Source organism: Saccharomycopsis crataegensis (genome assembly GCF_037102585.1).
Source record: "Saccharomycopsis crataegensis DNA, jcf7180000000098, whole genome shotgun sequence".
Classification (NCBI taxonomy): domain Eukaryota; kingdom Fungi; phylum Ascomycota; class Saccharomycetes; order Ascoideales; family Saccharomycopsidaceae; genus Saccharomycopsis; species Saccharomycopsis crataegensis.
The window spans coordinates 216998-233688 of NW_027043838.1; the positions used below are offsets into that span (position 1 = coordinate 216998).

Genomic DNA, 16691 nt, shown 5'->3' on the forward strand with positions numbered 1-16691 from the left:
TAAGTTTATCAACTAGTTCCTTATTTTATAGAACTAATTATTAATTTCAATCAATATAGGGATTTATTGGTGTATCACTGGAGATGTTACCTGTAGTTCATAAGCCATAGAATTCTGAACATCATTCAACACCCTTAGAAAGCCCTTCGCAGGACTACCTTCTAAATATAATTCGCCACAACCATTTTATTAGCTTATTTTAGCTCTTCTTAATTTATCATCTTATCCATTATCTTTACATCGATCTTACTGAGCTTCCATGCTTCCATGCTTCTTAAAAACTATACTTTTGATGAGTGATTGTTTTTTTGGGACTTCGTATAGCTCGAAGAAATCACTTAACGTGGGTTGATGCAGATTTGACCCAAACATACAATCCACATACTGCTTGTAAGAAGTCTACAAATCACCAGGAATATATACTACACAACAATTGTATCCATTAACCATAAATACTAAATAAATAAAATTTTCAGACCATAGAAATAGCAATTCAAAGCCTAGCTTTAATAGCACCAGCGTTCAGTATAAAAAAAATTATATATATATATATATATATTCCCCCTTGAAACATAATGAAAACAAGCAAAAAAAAAAAGTCATTTGAGCTCCAGTTATTGTTTGCAGCAACAATTGGCTAATTCTATTAATTAGAAATAGTTCTCTCAATCAATAGTTTGACCCCATTCATACTTTTAACGGATGACAACATCTCCGCAGATGGAATCGCCAATTTATTGGAGCTCACAACTTCTTCCAATTTTGTTCTGATCCCCAAAAATCCATCCATTTCACACATTACTTTAGAGACATCTTCATAGAAATCCAAGAGACCTTGTCGATTATTTTTGTTTTCCTCTAATTTTTTTTTGGAAAATTCAAATCTTTCGTTTCTAGAATACTCTTCAAAATCAATATCTTTGCAAACGTAGGCGACTAGCTTGTGCCATGGCGGCAACTCACAATCATCGAGAATGATTTTCGGAACATTTGTTTTTATGGTTTGTAAAATCATCTTTTGGTCAAATTCATTGTCTTTACGATCCATAATAGTCTTTAATAAGGTTATTTCTTCTGTTGTTTCGTCTGATTTTTGATCAGCAATACATTCTTTTGCATCGCATTTCTCTAAGCAAACACAAAATACCTTACTTGGCGAGAAATTAAAACTTCCCTTACTGTTGAGTTGCTTGAAACTTTATGATTGTCTAAAAGCTTCAAAATTAATTGAAGCTAAATTTGAACTACGAAAGGCTTGTATTGTTGAACTGGTTCGGTAACTGGTTCGGTTACATGATGGTCGCTGGCGGTGCTGATGGAGGATTTCATCATGGTCAACATACTGGAGACAATATCTTTGAGTTCGTTGAACTCTTTGATAGTGCCGAATTCAGAGTTATGGTTGGCTTCATGGTGAGTTTCAATTGGGGCTGACTCCTTAATAACTTCGTTGGAGGTTGGAATAGTTTCAGGATTCATGATTGGATTAGACAGAGAACTAAATGTCCGTTTATAGATATTAATGTAATGATAATAATAAGTATAAAGTAAATGTAAAGGGTTAATAATATCTAAACAGAAATTTGGCTGTGGCTCTTGATACTTTTTGATACTTCTATACACATGATAGTAGTAACTATTAATCATCAAAAGCTACAAAAGTAGTGGAAGTATTTGTGGTTATACGCCATTGGCCATCTAGCCATGTTAGGGGGTCTGTACTACTGGCAGACTGACACTCACATAAGATATTTATTATCGAGAGTATCCGAACCAATAAAAAATAAAAAATATCTTACAGAATTTTTCTTTCCTTTCTTATATTATTGTTAACTGAGTGAACACAGCCCCTGTTTAACACACATATAGTTTTTTATTTCAAAATTTTCAAACAATAGCAAAATATTAAGTAATCAAAAATCTCTTTTATTTAACCTACCCCCTATGGCACCCTATATAATGCATCCCAGTAATAGTGCCGAGCCAAGATCAATTAATCATAAAAATAGAGGAAATTCAGTAACAACTAATCTTTTCGAAACTAATAGTCTTTAACTTCATATGCGCTTTTCAGGAATCTCAAATGACTGGGAATGTTCCTTTCAATCAAAAGCTTTAATCCCTTCATACTTTTAACAGAAGATAACATTTCGGTTGATGGAACTGCTAACTGATAATAGTTCACCACTTTTTCCAATTTTGCCCTCATCACCAAAAACCCATCCGTTTCACTTATTTCTTTAGAGACTTCATCATAGAAGGAAAGGAGACTTTCGCGAATAGTTTTATTCTTATCTATCTTCTTTGAGTAATATTCAAACTTCTTTTTTCTGCGATACTCTTCGAAATCAAAGTCTTTAAAAATGTAGCTAATTAGTTCATTCCATGTTGGCAATCCACAATCATAGAAATTCTTAATACTAGAGTTCAAAGGCTCGTCACTTATAAGCAAGAAACCATCACTCCAACAATCACATGGCAAATGCTTTAATTTGCAGTGCTAGGGGATACACCCCTAACTTGTTCACGTTCAGTAAGGATGATATCTGGAATATAAGCTCTTATATTTTGTAAAATCGCCTTTCCGTCAGCTTCAGGCTCCTTCCTGTCTCTATTCTGGTCCGATTTTTGATCAAAAGTAGCTTTCATGGCAATTTTATCACATTTTTCTAAAATTGATTGACAGTTCATCACACATTTCTGTCATCATTTCTTCGTACTTTTCTTTATTATCATAATACTTTCCTGAGATGATACTTATTATGTTCATGTTTGTGTAACACACTAATCAGATTATTGTCGGCGGTCAGCAGGATTGTTTAATATTTAGTCGTACTATCAATTTTGGAAGATCCAATTTGCCCTTATTCATTTCTACCTATCTATAAATTCTAGGTAGGAAATTTACAAACAGCAAGTTATATTTAATTATACTAAATAGGAAGCAATATACCCACCCTTTTTACTTTATGTTTTTTGTACTATAGGATATCTGCAAATACTGTAAAGGAAAGTTAAAAATCTTTTGCTTGCGTATTGCTCTCATAAATCATTTCTTTTTATCTATTAGATGTTAAACTAGCAAATCACAACTATTATAACAGCTGTCAACAACTCATAGACACGCTTATTGTAACAACATTTAAGTCACAATCACTAACACCAGAAAGTAAATCATTCTTTTATTTATGGTATATTTCAACCATCATTCATCCCATACAGAAAATGGCATATTAAGTCATTTCCGTTAGGTCAGAATTCTGAGTCATATATTTTTGTGAATTATAATAAATAATTCAAAATTAACTGATTAACTGAGATGGTTCGTTCAACCCCCCTTTGTTGCCTTCAATTGATAACATCTTAGTGTGTGACTCTACTAATCGACTATCATCCATATTTCTTTAGCTTAAATCTCCCACCACTTTCATATGAATATAAAATGTACTAAAGTGGTTTTGATTAAATAAAGTGTGCGTAGAGAATAATTACATATTGAAAACCAGCTGACCAGAGACACAGTCCATAGTAACCTTACATATTTACTACAAATAAACACTACATCAATAAAACTTCCAAAAAACAGTGACATCAAATTCAAACCTCTCTTAAAAAACAATTAAAACTATAATAAATAATTAAAGAGCTCCAGTATTGAAGATGATGAACACATCTTCATTAGAAAAAAAAAAAAAAAGCACTAATAATCTGAAATAGTTCTTTCAATCAAAAGTTTAATTCCCTCCATACTTTTAACAGAAGATAACATTTCGGTTGATGGAACTGCTAACTGATAATAGTTCACCACTTCTTCCAATTTTGCTCTCATCACCAAAAATCCATCTCTTTCACCCATTTCCTTAGAGACCTCATCATAGAAGGCCAAAAGATTTTTACGTCCATTATAGCAGTTACCTAAATCTCTCGAGCAAAATTCAAATCTTTTTTTTCTGGAATAATCTTGAAAGTCAACATCTTTGCAAATATAGGCAACTATCTTGTGCCATGGCGGTAATTCACAATCATAAAATTTCTTGATATTGTAGTTCAAAAGCGCGTCGTCCCTAATCAAGAACGCGCTACTCCAATTATTATATGGTAAATTCAAGCTTTCACAAAACTCTTGGAAACCCAAAATTCCTTCCAAAATATTATCACGAAATACCGAGGGATTTAACGTATCATTACTGAGACCAGATGATTCCAATATTCTATCCACCATTTCGGAGTCTGTTACCTTAACAGGCTCACAATCATCGATGACGACTCTTGGGACGTAAGTTCTTATGTCTTGTAAAATTTCCTTCTCATCAAATTCATTGTCTTCACGCTCCAAAATGCTCATTAAACTAGACAAGTCACTTTTTCCTTGGTTTGCTTTCCGAGCGGGATTAGTATTCATTGACATTTCATCGAAACTTTCAGTAGTAGTGATACTGGTCATTTTGTAATATTTTTCTTAAATAATCCCGTACCAGTTGCCTTTAAGAAGCTGGATTTTAGTTCAACTAAAGTGGCTTCCTTTATCTATATTTATATTTTTTCAAGAATTGAAATAGCAAAGTTATCTTTCAAATTTCATAGTAGGAAAGGAAGCAAGACAATAATACCCTTCCATTGCATTTCTCTGAGCAAATAACGTTAAAAATTACCTTCCTTTGCCGGAAATTAAGACTTCACTTAACTTTTAATTGCTTGCATATTATGCTTAAAAGCAAAAAAATTATTTCTTTTTTATCTTATGAAATATGGCCGAATAAGAAAAATAATGCTCATCAAAATATTCCAAGGTACCTGAAAGTCTGCTTGTAATACACGCCTCTCTTAACATCACGTTATCACTAAGGGTACAGAGCACTACTTGCTTCCAATAGTATTTACTTGTTTCTGGCGATTATTATCATGAATATAGGACAAATCAGACATCACAGAATATCTGTAATTTCTATTACCTTTAATATTTTTACATTAGTATCTATAAAAACCAAAATTAAGTTACCCATCAACATCAATAATGAATCCTAAAGCTGTTTACACCAGCGAAGCAAAACCAATTGCAATTCACTTTGGAGCCAACATTAACACCATATTTTTCATAATTGAGAAACAGAATGCCAAGAGAGCTTCCTTTATAATTTTGATTTCTCGAAAGCTTTCTTGCTAATCTCCCCCGTCCGGAATTTTTTTCGATATCTGTATAGGTTTTCCCACCATATAAGAACTTTCAACAGCCAGGTATGGTTATTTCAATCAAAAGCTTGATCCCTTTCATACTTTTTACAGATAATAACATTTCAGAAGATGGCATCAATAGCTTTTGGTAATTCACAACTTCTTCCAACTTCATTCTCATCGCTAAAAATCTGTCTCTTTTGCACATATCCTTAGAGATTTGATCATAAAAGAAAAGGAGGCTTTCAAGAATATGTAAGGATAAACGTTTTAAATTTGTCAAGCAAAATTCAAACCTTTGCCTTGCAGAATACTCCTCAAAGGCCTCACCTTTGCAAACATATGCAACCAACTTGGGCCATCATGGCAACTCATCATGATAGAATTTCTTGATCTTAGAGATCAAAGGCTCATCGGGTCTCATTAAAAATGCACTACTCCAGTGTTTATTTTCTATCTTGTATGTCAACCATTTTTTCTGGAACTTTAAAATTTCTCCAAGTATGTTAGTGTGCAATGTTGAAGGATACTGGAAGTAACTCCACTGGTCCGAAAACTCACGAGTAGAAAAAGTTAACTCAAGTGGTTTTTCATCATCAAGCTTTATTCTCAGAACATAAGTTCTTATTTTTTGCAAAATAATCTGCTCATCGAATTCACTGTCTTCGTGACCCATAAGCTCCATCAAAGTAGATAATTCACTTGTTTCTTAATCTAGTTTTTCACTAGAGGCGGTTTCCATTTTATCAAGCTTTTCTGATTTAACACTAACCATTTCGTAATGTTTTCTTAACTCCACTGACACCCAAATATTGTTCTTTCAATTGCAGCTTTTTTTTTTTTCCCTATATATTTATATATGCCGTCAAAATTTTTAGTGGCAACGTTGCTATGGCCTAAAATTACGCTGTTTAAAATTTTAAATTTAAAAACTTTTCTTATGGTTTTCCCTTCCTTTCCCCCCCCCCCCCCTCTTGACACGAGGACCGTCGGTAACTCTTGAATCCGTAAATAAAAAATGTTGAGTCAAAAAAATTACACCATCAGAGATTTTCTGGTTTTCATAACGACCTAGATTCAATTATACAATAGCAATTATACAATAGCCCAACTAGTTGAAGTGTCATATTTTATAAACCGTTCTCTGGAACTATTCAATTAACATCAAATATATCTCAAAACAAGGACCAACAATGATAAAAGCAACGAAAATATAATTAGAATCTTTTTTTGTATGGTGATTTGAAATTAATATTGGGCTTTGTCTGGGAATTCAAGAAACTAGGAACAGTCCTTTCAATCAAAATCAACATCTTTGCAAACATAAGCGACTACTTTTTGCCATGGTGGCGACTCACATCCATAGAAACACTTGATACTAAAGTTCAATGGCTGGCTCATCACGCCTCATAAAAAATGTACTGGTTCAAGTTTCATAAGGCAAAACATACTATTGACATGAAGCTTGGAATTTCAAAATCCCTTCCACGATGTTCTTATTAAATGCCATAGGATTGGCGGCCCCATCACTGGTGAGAGAAGAGGTGACAATGGTTTTAATCGACACCGTAGCGACCAATTCAATTTGCTCACTATCATCAAGCTTTATTTTTGGAACATAAATAAACCTCTATAACTCGTCAAATCCATTCATTGTCTTTGCCATTTAGAAGCCCCATCAACACCGACTCGTCGTCCTCTTTGTTTAGTTTTCTTGAAGCCATATATCACCTAGAAATTTATCAATCCTATCGATGTTTGATATCTGAACCTCAGAATTAGGAACGCTGTATATGGATCTATCGGTAGTGCTATCAGTGTCCACGCTCGTCATAATTTCTTTCATTGGTTGGAAATCGCAGAATGGGATGCTGCTTGACACGCGATAGATCACAGCCCGATTTGGGATTCTCAGATGTATTACATCGTGGGTGTTTGGGTGTTTAAAATTGACAGTCTTCCCGACCATTTTCTTCTCTCTCCCCAAAAGATTTTCGGGAAGCTTTTATGGCCTGTTTTTGGTGATCTTTTTGTTTCATTTTTCACTTTTCTTTTTTTTTTTTTAAAAAAAAAAGTTAATTTTAGATATACAGTAATCAGCGTAGGGATTAATTTTCATCAGCAGAATTGTGTAGCAAGATAAGCGTCAAACCTTAAACTTGGCTACTTTTCTGCGCGAAAATGAGGATAATGTAACAATTTTTTTTCATATATTTTCAAGGAAATAGAATAATGAAGACAACAAAGAAATCAAAGATGTTCCTGATGATGAATATCAAGAATAGAGAAATAAAACAACAACTTCTCAAATGCGGTTAGCGGAAGAAAAGAATAAGGAAAAAGGAAAAAAGGGGGTAATTCGAGAAACATATATATATGTGTGTAGATTCAAAAAAAAAAAAAAATCTATTTTATTTTTTTTTTTTCTTTTAATATCCACATTGGTTTGGATATTGTCTATCAGTCAAAGGTTGAGGAACCAATCCTTCGTAAACCAATCTTTGGAAATCCCATTCTAAAGCATTTTCAGTTTTCCAAGTCCAGAAAATCCAACCTGCACCTTGGTCGTACGCATCCATTTGGGCTTCAATGAATTTTCTAGTGTTTTGTTTTTGTTCGTCAGTCCAAGTGCTAATATCATTGATACCATCACAAGTGCCATATTTAGTGGAAGATTGGTAAGTGGCATCGTATCTAGCACCACGGCCAACACCGTTAAGCCAGTAAGTACAATCGGTTAAAGCTGCTGACCATTCACCGGTGAGAGACCAGTGATATTCACTAGCTGTATCTGCACCTTGTTTGCAGACAAAATCAACATGCTCGTCGATAGTTCTCGCTAATTCACCGGTGCTAAAGACTTGGTAACGATGGTGATCAATGACGACTCCCCAGTAGTCGTACAACTGGAAATATGGATCCCAATAGTTTTGGTCTCTGAAAGCATCGTGCATAATCACGTCTGTCACTAAGTCCAAATCGTCACGAATCATCTTGTAACCAGTGTCATAATATTCGGCAATGGTGTTAATATCCAAGTAAGTTCCCAAAGGCTCGTTGACTAATTCAATCCCGGCAACCACGTCACTGTAGTTGGCACCACCGTATCTTTCAGACATGATCAGAAGGGCTTCGTAGGTTTTGTTCAAGTTATCTCCTTGGAACCAAGCCAAATATTCTGCATCTTCTCTGTATCCGGAGTTATCGAACCCATTTTGAGAACCTGGAACACCGTGCAAATCGATCCAGGCTTGAATGTTATATTTGGCACACCATTCTAAAGCTTGATCAAGATATGGCAATTGGCCTTGAACATAAGGGTCACCATCAAGGGCTAATAACGCCCAATAACCGACAGGAATACGGACAAAGTTCAACCCGATGCCGCTCATAGTTTCGAAATCAGCTTCGGTGATCCATGATCCCCAATGCTCGTTCAATCTTTCGTAAGCTAATTCTTTACCGAGGGACAAAGTGTAATGGTACTCATCATTTGGAATGTCATCACCGAAAGCTTCGAAAAGAGAGGGGTTGATGAAAGGTTCGATGACAAACCAACCACCGAGATTGACACCTTTTACACTACCTTTTTCCGAATAATCCATCCGCTTCTTGAATGTGGAGGCGGCACAGATGGTACCTGAAAGTGCCAATAATGGGAGAAGGATATTGGCTAACATGAGGGACGCTGGTTAAATTGAGAATTACCTGTGTTTGGTTGTGTTTTTTGAAATGGTAAGAGATATGGATAGTAGGGGATGGTTTTTGTGTAATGTTGATGAAATATGCTGCGATACTTCAGATCTATTGGAGCGAAAGATTTGCGGGCCGTTTAACACACTGATCCCAAGCGATTGTAGGAGGAGAGGATGAGGATATAATATATAATGAAGATATTAACAAACAAGTAGGATGAACCTTGAATGAAAAAAGGGAGACCCAGAGATCGCAAGGTATTTATAGCTTCCTGCCTGCCAACTAAAGGTGTCTGTGAGATATACAATAGAGGTGCTGCTAGCAATACGACAGCTGCCGGCGGGAAGTTAGAGTTTGTGGATGTTCGGTGTGTCGCATAGCAGTGCATCAGTGCGCGCGACATTGGTGCATGACATTACACTCTGGCTGGATGGACACTGGTGCTCTCCCGGCCAACGTGGATGGATGTGTTTGTACACCATTCATTATCATTGGGAAAATGTGTCAAACAACAGACACAAGGCCCCCGCAAGTGTCGATTGTGTAGACATGGATGGCTGTTGGGCCAGCACTCACCGCTATTCTCCTGGGATGGCACCATATTCTTGTGGTGAACCAACCATCTGAATCGCCCCTCCCACGTATATATATATATATATATATATATATGATATGTGGAAACAACTCAAACTCAACTAACGGATCACTTTTTCCCCCCTTCGTTCCTTCCCTCCTCAGGGAACTACTCAAACTTGGCACAAAAAGGTTTCCCATACATCGGCTAGTATAATTATAACCTTAAAATAAAATAAAAATAAAATGAAATGAAATAAAATAAAATAAAATAAAATAAAATGAAATAAACTAAAATAAAATAATTTGTGTCCACCCCACCACTTCAGGGGGAGGGGGCCGCCCACTACACAATACACACAAAGGTAAAAATGTAAAAAAAAAAAAAAAAAAGTAAACACACGCTGTGTTATTCATATACTTGATTTTCTAATATTAGAAAAAAATAAGAATATAAACATTTGAGGCGCGTACGGCCAGACCTTGTCTTCTCTGCTTGCGCTCGCGCTGGATAAACAACGACAATTATAAATATATTTATCATTACACCCTTTCTCCCCACCCCACAGTAAAATAGTGCTCTCTGACATTGCCCCGAAATAGGTCTCCATAATTGGTCATCCCAAATATATACCTATATCTATGTATATTACATCATTTTAATTCAACTTAGCTATTTAAATACAATATAATATTGGAGTATATATTCCCCCAATACAGAAAAAATTTCCAAGTCAAGATCAGAAACAACCCGCAAAGTATGTGTGCACATTCATTCTCATCAGAACTGGACAAACACCCATCCAAAATAGGTTCAACCATCTACCAAAACATCTACTCCGATAGATAGCAATTAATAAATAGAGAAACATCGCTGTATACTATACAAAAAAAAAGTGTAACCAAGTAATATATTAATAATAGCCAATAAATATCTGAATAAAATCAAAGTGAAAAGTAGAAAAACAAACAAATAAACACACAAAAAAATAAATAAATAAATAACCACTCATTGTTTTTAATTTACAGGAATCGTCATTGCGTCTTCCGGTTTGATTGTAGCAAATTCTTCTTCAATATCCTCCTTCACATTCACCAAAGAGTCTTCGACTGTGGGCGTAGCCGATTCACCATGTCTAATCTCTGCTGCCTCCTTGTTGTCTGATCCATCCACTTTCAACTTCACTCCATCACCAATCCAACTGCCAAAATCAACTTTGAACCCTGTAAACGATCTGATCTCCCGCTTCTTTTTCTGCCATTTCCGCACTTTTGTACCCAGTCTATCCAAGACATATGCCTCCAGGGCATTGGTGTTCATCGGTAATGATTTTGCCGAAGTGCCTATTGGACCAGAGGTAGCAACAGTGATCCCATTAGACGACGTGCCACTAACGTTTGCCCCACCAGTAGTATTGCCCACAGCGTTCGTAGATGAAGATGAGGAAGATGTTGGGGCCAGAGGAATTTCTCCTTTCTGATCTGTATTATCACCGGATATCCCATTCTGTGGCTTTCCTGGTCCATTCTTCTTAATACCGGCTCTCCATCCTTTTCCTGGGCCTTTCTTCTTGGGAGGCGGAGCCAGAGCAATGAGTTTGCTGAACTGTGAGCGGTGAGAGGCAGGGATATTTAAGGTGATGAGGTATGACGGTTTGTTTTTTGGAGGCATTTTTGTTCAAAGTCTCATTATTCTTGATGCGGTTGGTTTTTTATTAAGTAGATAGATGAAAGATATGAAGGGAATAAAAAAAAAAAAAAAACTCCAGTGTTGTTTGCTTTTTGTTCTTTTCTTGTTTCTGGTATATTATGAATAGTTCTGTAGGTATCATATTGGAAAGAAAGTCGAAGCAATTTTATATCAAGTGATGAATGAGCACAATCCAAAAAAGAAAAATATTTCGCCTCACCTGGGAGCCAATCTCATGGATCAGTGAACTACCAATACAAAATCACTAGAGGATTCATCAGTTCGAACAACATTTCCAAAATTAAAATAACAACAAACAAAATAAATATATAAGGGAGAAAATAAAAAATAAAAAATAAAAAATAGAAAATAAAAAATAAAAAATAAAAAAAAAAAATTATAACAGTACAAATACAAGATTGGATAAATTAAATAGCGAGGGGTGGCGGAAACGTTCTAGTAAATAAACATGAGATAGAAATGAAATCTTGACAAAAAGACTTAGTAGTAAGTCAAAAGTACCTGGAGATTGATTGATTCCGGGATGAAATAAAATATAAAATATCAAAACAAATTTCGATAATAAGATCCTTGTTCCAACGAGTTCTTGGGATCTTCAAATGGAATAGCCTGTCAAAGCCAAAATCAAACAATGCAATGATTAAACTAAAAACATGGGCGTAAATGGCATAAAATAAATGAGAGAGACTTTTTGCTAATCAGATATAACAATAAGTGAAAACTGGGGGGGTGGTTAGGGACAAAAAAGAAGCATAACAAAAAAAATTCACAGATGACGGGCGGGAATACTTTCTGGGTGGTGATCTCACAGTATTAAACGAAGGATCAGCATTTTCGATGGGAATGACATAGGGTTTAACGAGGGAGGAGTTGTTTTTTGTTTTTTGTTTTTTCTTTTGGATGGAAATAACATAAGGTTCAACAAGGGGAGGAGTAAGATTTTTTTTTTTCTTACTCTTTGCAATCTTGGTGGTTATTATCTTAGTTATATATCACCGATGTCTAGCTTCAATTCTAATTGGAGCAACGTAAGCACCAATGAGGGTCCGGAATTTAAACCAGATGTTGGTCACTGCTTGGGGAATCCTTTGGTTGGAGTACAAGAATTGATTGATTCTAAGATCATAACTCTGTACTACTGCTTTCATGTGATGGCTATCATCATATCGCAACTTGAGAAATACTAGATAAAGAATTGTTATGCAGAGGATTCTGATATTGGTGAGTGGATTTGTTTGGAAAATCATCAATAAATTCTTCAAGTCAGTGAATATTAGATGGATCATGACAAATAATTCACAATTGGCGGCCATGTAAAGAGATGGTTCATAATATTGTTTGGAAAATTGGCTGAGTTTGGATTTGAGAGTTTGGTAAGGTTTGTTGGCGGTACTAGATAAAATGGATTGGTTCAAGTAATTGATGGAATGGAAAAGTGAATAGATTGCAAATGAATACAATGATAGCTGGATTTTTTCAAAAATGATCCCGTGGTTGGCCAAGAAAAGCCCGGAGAGAAATAAATATAAAGCATTACTATTTTTCAAAATGGCAAAAGGGTTGGAGAATAGAGTTTTCGCTAAAGTGTTTAGTGAGTAAGTTTTGAAAAGCACGATGGAATATGATAGGATCACGGAGTATATAGTTAGCGAGTAATATTTTTGAGCCGTTGGTGAGAACGGTCTAAATATAGAAACGATCGAATGAAGTGCAGTACAACCAAATGTTAGAAAATGGCCCACAAACCAAAGGAAATGAGCATTCTATTGAAGGGTTTAGGTTAGTAATGATAATGAATGCTCCATGAAAAGCGGTGACCCCAAGCTTCTTTCGCTTAAGTCACCAATAAAAAAAGAAAAAAGGCACCGGGACCGCGAAGACGGCCGGCATAAAGGCAAACGATACTCACCAATGCGAGCTTATTGATGTTATTCGGAGAAGTAGAAGGCTTCTTTTGATGTTTGACCGAGGAAGAGGTGGAATTATTAGTGGACATAGTTATTCGATCAAACAATAGTGCAAGATAAGCGCAAAACCGTTGGAGATGAGGGAGGGGGACACAATGTTAATAATGTAGAAACGAACAATACCCCTGTACAAATAATCGTGTGGTGGGTTCTATGATCCTGGACTGGTATTATTTTTTATATATGTGTGACTGTTTTGTGATCACTATATATTGGATAACTTCTAGAGAAGAATGGTACGAAGTAGATAATATAGAGGATACAAGAAAGAGAGAAAGAAAGGGAAATGACAACTTGCAATAAATAACGGTTCTTTTCACCAACAACAATTTCTACGATCGATGCGGCAAAAAAAAAAAAAAAAAGCTTAATCAGTTTTCGGTAATATTTGGAAAGAAGACAGAAAGTCAACGCGGAATATTACGATAAGAGATAAATAACAGCACACACGAAGCAAACAAGTGATAGGGCAAACAATAGCCAAGTATCGGACTCTGGCACCACCAACCCAACAAAAGTCACTGATAAATATGAGTCCATTAAGTTGATACCTGCTCTCCCTCATCACAATTACCGTAGAAACAGGTGATAAATAACCACCATATAAACGAAAAAAAACCCCCCGTGGCGAGGAAATATCACGTGCATATGTGTGGTGACGCAGTGTCTGCTGCTGGTGATGTGCGGGGGGCACATGATAGACTCCGTATTGTTGGTATATGTTGTTGATGTGGATATAATATACGAGAGAGGCAACTTCCGGTGTCTGGGTGTTGATCTACACACCCCTGCCTCACAGACAGGCCTCTCCTCTCCTCTCCTCGCACTCTAAGAGAATCTGATGAGTGGGAAAACAAAAAAACAGCATTACCCGCCTGATACGGTATTTGTTTACTTTCTGGTCCTGAAAATTTTGGGCTACTTTTATTTTAGTTAGTTAGTTGGCCTCCACAACAACAACATCACCTTCATCTAAAAACACTACTACAAAAGTATCGTGTCTTCCCCCAAGCACAATGAGAGAAATCGTACGTACCACCCGTCGTCCTGCCATCCCACTCAATTCATATTCTTGTATCTGGGTCTGCCAATAATACACAATTTAGAGTCTGGCGCTTACAAAAAAAGCATCAAAGTGTACAGAATAGAACTTAAAGGGAAAGAATAAGAGATATGAGATTATCAATAAAAAAAAAAAAAAAAAAAAATCTTGAAAGTGAAGGCATTATTTCTAGAAGATGGAATGTCGAATTGACTCAGGCATGTTCAAGTATACTAACATTATGCTATAGATTCATATATCTACCGGTCAATGTGGTAACCAAATTGTATGTCTACTTTAATTAAATTATGTTATGGTTTTTAATGTTGTTTTTTTCTTATTTTTGGTTATAATTATGATCATTGCAATTGCCTTGATGTGTCTAAGGGAAAGAAATAAAAAAGAATATTTTGTGTTTATCCCTACACAACATAACGGGCACAAAAAAAAAATTGGATGGGCCTTGTTTGAAATTTTTAGTTAGCTACCGCCCAACGTGTTTACAATTTTTATCATTATTGATCCATTTTTATTTTTGGACAATCAAATCAAATAGAAGAATGATTCTATTTTTAAAATGAAATGAAGATCAGGGTTTTAATCAAGGTTGTATGGATATTATCAAAATATAACCGCGTTCACAGGCAATCACAACCAATTTCAATAACATATTAATCAATCAGACAAATTATGGAATACTAACCATGATATTTTAGGGTGCCGCCTTCTGGCAAACCATTTGCGGTGAACATGGGCTTGATGCCGATGGTACTTACCACGGTACAAACGAATTGCAAAAAGCACGTTTAAACGTTTATTTCAACGAAGCTATGAGCGGTAAATACGTTCCTCGTGCCGTGCTTGTTGACTTGGAACCAGGAACCATCGACAATGTCCGTTCTTCTTCTATCGGTAACTTGTTTCGTCCAGACAATATGATTTTCGGTCAATCTTCTGCCGGTAACGTTTGGGCTAAAGGTCATTACACTGAAGGTGCTGAATTGGTCGACTCAGTTCTTGATGTTCTTAGACGTGAAGCTGAAGGTTGTGATTCCTTGCAAGGTTTCCAAATCACTCACTCTTTGGGTGGTGGTACTGGTTCTGGTATGGGTACCTTATTGATTTCTAAAATTTATGAAGAATATTCCGATAGAATGAGAGCAACTTTCTCCGTCGTTCCTTCTCCAAAGACTTCTGATACCGTGGTTGAACCATATAACGCGACCTTGTCTGTCCACCAATTGATCGAAAACTCTAACGAAACTTTCTGTATTGATAACGAAGCTCTTTACGACATTTGTTTGAGAACTTTGAAATTGCCTCAACCAAACTATGAGGACCTTAATCAATTGGTTTCCTCTGTCATGTCTGGTGTCACTACCTCCTTGCGTTACCCAGGTCAATTGAACTCTGATTTGAGAAAGTTGGCTGTTAACTTGGTTCCTTTCCCAAGATTGCATTTCTTCATGGTTGGTTACGCTCCATTGACTTCCATCAGATCTAAATCATTCAGTTCTCTTTCCGTTCCAGAATTGACCCAACAATTATTCGACCCAAGAAATATGATGGCTGCTTCTGACCCAAGACACGGTCGTTACTTGACTGCTGCTACATTCTTCAGAGGTAATGTTTCCGTCAAGGAAGTTGAAGATGAAATGCTCAAGGTTCAAACCAGAAACTCTGCTGGTTTCGTTGAATGGATTCCAAATAACGTGCAAACTTCTATTTGTTCTGTTCCTCCTCAAGATAGTGACATGAGTGCCACCTTCATTGGTAACTCCACTTCTATTCAACAATTATTCAAGAGAGTTGGTGACCAATTTAGCGCTATGTTCAGAAGAAAGGCTTTCTTGCACTGGTATACTTCTGAAGGTATGGATGTAATGGAATTCACTGAAGCCGAATCTAACATGAACGATCTTGTTGCTGAATACCAACAATACCAAGATGCCGGTATCGACGATGAAGATGAAGAACTTGAATATGAACAGGAGGCTCCAATGGATGAATTGTTAGAATAAATAAATCGAATTTTGGAAATTTTATAATAATAAAACAATAGAAATAATATTAACTATACAGTATAAAGAGTTTGTATCTCTTTAGAAGTTTGAATTTTTGTTTGTTTTCTGTTTTGTTTTATTCTTTTTTTGTTTTTTTTGTTTGTTTTTTTTCTCAGGCTTTCATAAGTCTGTTATTTTATTTTGTTTCAAAATCCATATCACTCCCCTGACTGACCTATCTTCCTTTTACCATATCATTTTCATAGTTATTTAAAGTTATACTTGTGTTAGCTTTCCAACTCCTCTACATCTCGTTTCATTAGCTTTTTTTTTTTTTACGTTTATATATATATCCTTTTTAACTACCATACCTTTTTCTTGTCATTCTTTACTAGTTATTCAGATTGGCATGTTAATTTTTGGAAATTTCTTATTTCTTTTTAACCTCTTTCTGATCGAATCTTAATGTTGCTTTTATTTTTTAATTAAGCTTGTATCTTCTTTATTGTGTCATTCGCTCTTTCTTT

At 35.7% G+C, this 16691-nt stretch overlaps 9 protein-coding genes across 9 annotated transcripts; 1 reads left to right on the forward strand and 8 right to left on the reverse strand. All coding sequences in view use genetic code 12, as the record gives it.

Moving 5' to 3' along the window:
* Nucleotides 1–646: 646 nt before the first annotated feature.
* On the reverse strand, nucleotides 647–1048 carry DASC09_057890 (uncharacterized protein; the record flags this gene model as incomplete). Its single annotated transcript, XM_064999373.1, has 1 exon — nucleotides 647–1048. The coding sequence occupies one exon, from the start codon at nucleotides 1046–1048 to the stop codon at nucleotides 647–649; it is 402 nt and encodes a 133-aa protein (XP_064855445.1).
* A 993-nt stretch (nucleotides 1049–2041) lies between these two features.
* Nucleotides 2042–2649, reverse strand: DASC09_057900 (uncharacterized protein; the record flags this gene model as incomplete). The annotated part of the gene is made up of 2 exons (XM_064999374.1): nucleotides 2042–2434; nucleotides 2512–2649. 2 exons carry the CDS (start codon nucleotides 2647–2649, stop codon nucleotides 2042–2044), a joined length of 531 nt encoding a protein of 176 aa, XP_064855446.1.
* Nucleotides 2650–3700: 1051 nt separating this feature from the next.
* Nucleotides 3701–4444, reverse strand: DASC09_057910 (uncharacterized protein; the record flags this gene model as incomplete). The annotated part of the gene is made up of 1 exon (XM_064999375.1): nucleotides 3701–4444. One exon carries the CDS (start codon nucleotides 4442–4444, stop codon nucleotides 3701–3703), a length of 744 nt encoding a protein of 247 aa, XP_064855447.1.
* A 1089-nt stretch (nucleotides 4445–5533) lies between these two features.
* On the reverse strand, nucleotides 5534–5857 carry DASC09_057920 (uncharacterized protein; the record flags this gene model as incomplete). The annotated part of the gene is made up of 1 exon (XM_064999376.1): nucleotides 5534–5857. The coding sequence occupies one exon, from the start codon at nucleotides 5855–5857 to the stop codon at nucleotides 5534–5536; it is 324 nt and encodes a 107-aa protein (XP_064855448.1).
* Nucleotides 5858–6622: 765 nt separating this feature from the next.
* DASC09_057930 (uncharacterized protein) lies at nucleotides 6623–6896 on the reverse strand (the record flags this gene model as incomplete). The annotated part of the gene is made up of 2 exons (XM_064999377.1): nucleotides 6623–6775; nucleotides 6858–6896. 2 exons carry the CDS (start codon nucleotides 6894–6896, stop codon nucleotides 6623–6625), a joined length of 192 nt encoding a protein of 63 aa, XP_064855449.1.
* A 705-nt stretch (nucleotides 6897–7601) lies between these two features.
* EXG1 (glucan 1,3-beta-glucosidase) lies at nucleotides 7602–8852 on the reverse strand (the record flags this gene model as incomplete). Its single annotated transcript, XM_064999378.1, has 1 exon — nucleotides 7602–8852. The coding sequence occupies one exon, from the start codon at nucleotides 8850–8852 to the stop codon at nucleotides 7602–7604; it is 1251 nt and encodes a 416-aa protein (XP_064855450.1).
* Nucleotides 8853–10459: 1607 nt separating this feature from the next.
* Nucleotides 10460–11113, reverse strand: DASC09_057950 (uncharacterized protein; the record flags this gene model as incomplete). Its single annotated transcript, XM_064999379.1, has 1 exon — nucleotides 10460–11113. One exon carries the CDS (start codon nucleotides 11111–11113, stop codon nucleotides 10460–10462), a length of 654 nt encoding a protein of 217 aa, XP_064855451.1.
* Nucleotides 11114–12144: 1031 nt separating this feature from the next.
* On the reverse strand, nucleotides 12145–13148 carry DASC09_057960 (uncharacterized protein; the record flags this gene model as incomplete). The annotated part of the gene is made up of 2 exons (XM_064999380.1): nucleotides 12145–12915; nucleotides 13062–13148. The coding sequence occupies 2 exons, from the start codon at nucleotides 13146–13148 to the stop codon at nucleotides 12145–12147; spliced, it is 858 nt and encodes a 285-aa protein (XP_064855452.1).
* Nucleotides 13149–14135: 987 nt separating this feature from the next.
* Nucleotides 14136–16182, forward strand: TUB2 (beta-tubulin; the record flags this gene model as incomplete). Its single annotated transcript, XM_064999381.1, has 3 exons — nucleotides 14136–14147; nucleotides 14412–14447; nucleotides 14878–16182. 3 exons carry the CDS (start codon nucleotides 14136–14138, stop codon nucleotides 16180–16182), a joined length of 1353 nt encoding a protein of 450 aa, XP_064855453.1.
* Between the last annotated feature and the right edge of the window lie 509 nt (nucleotides 16183–16691).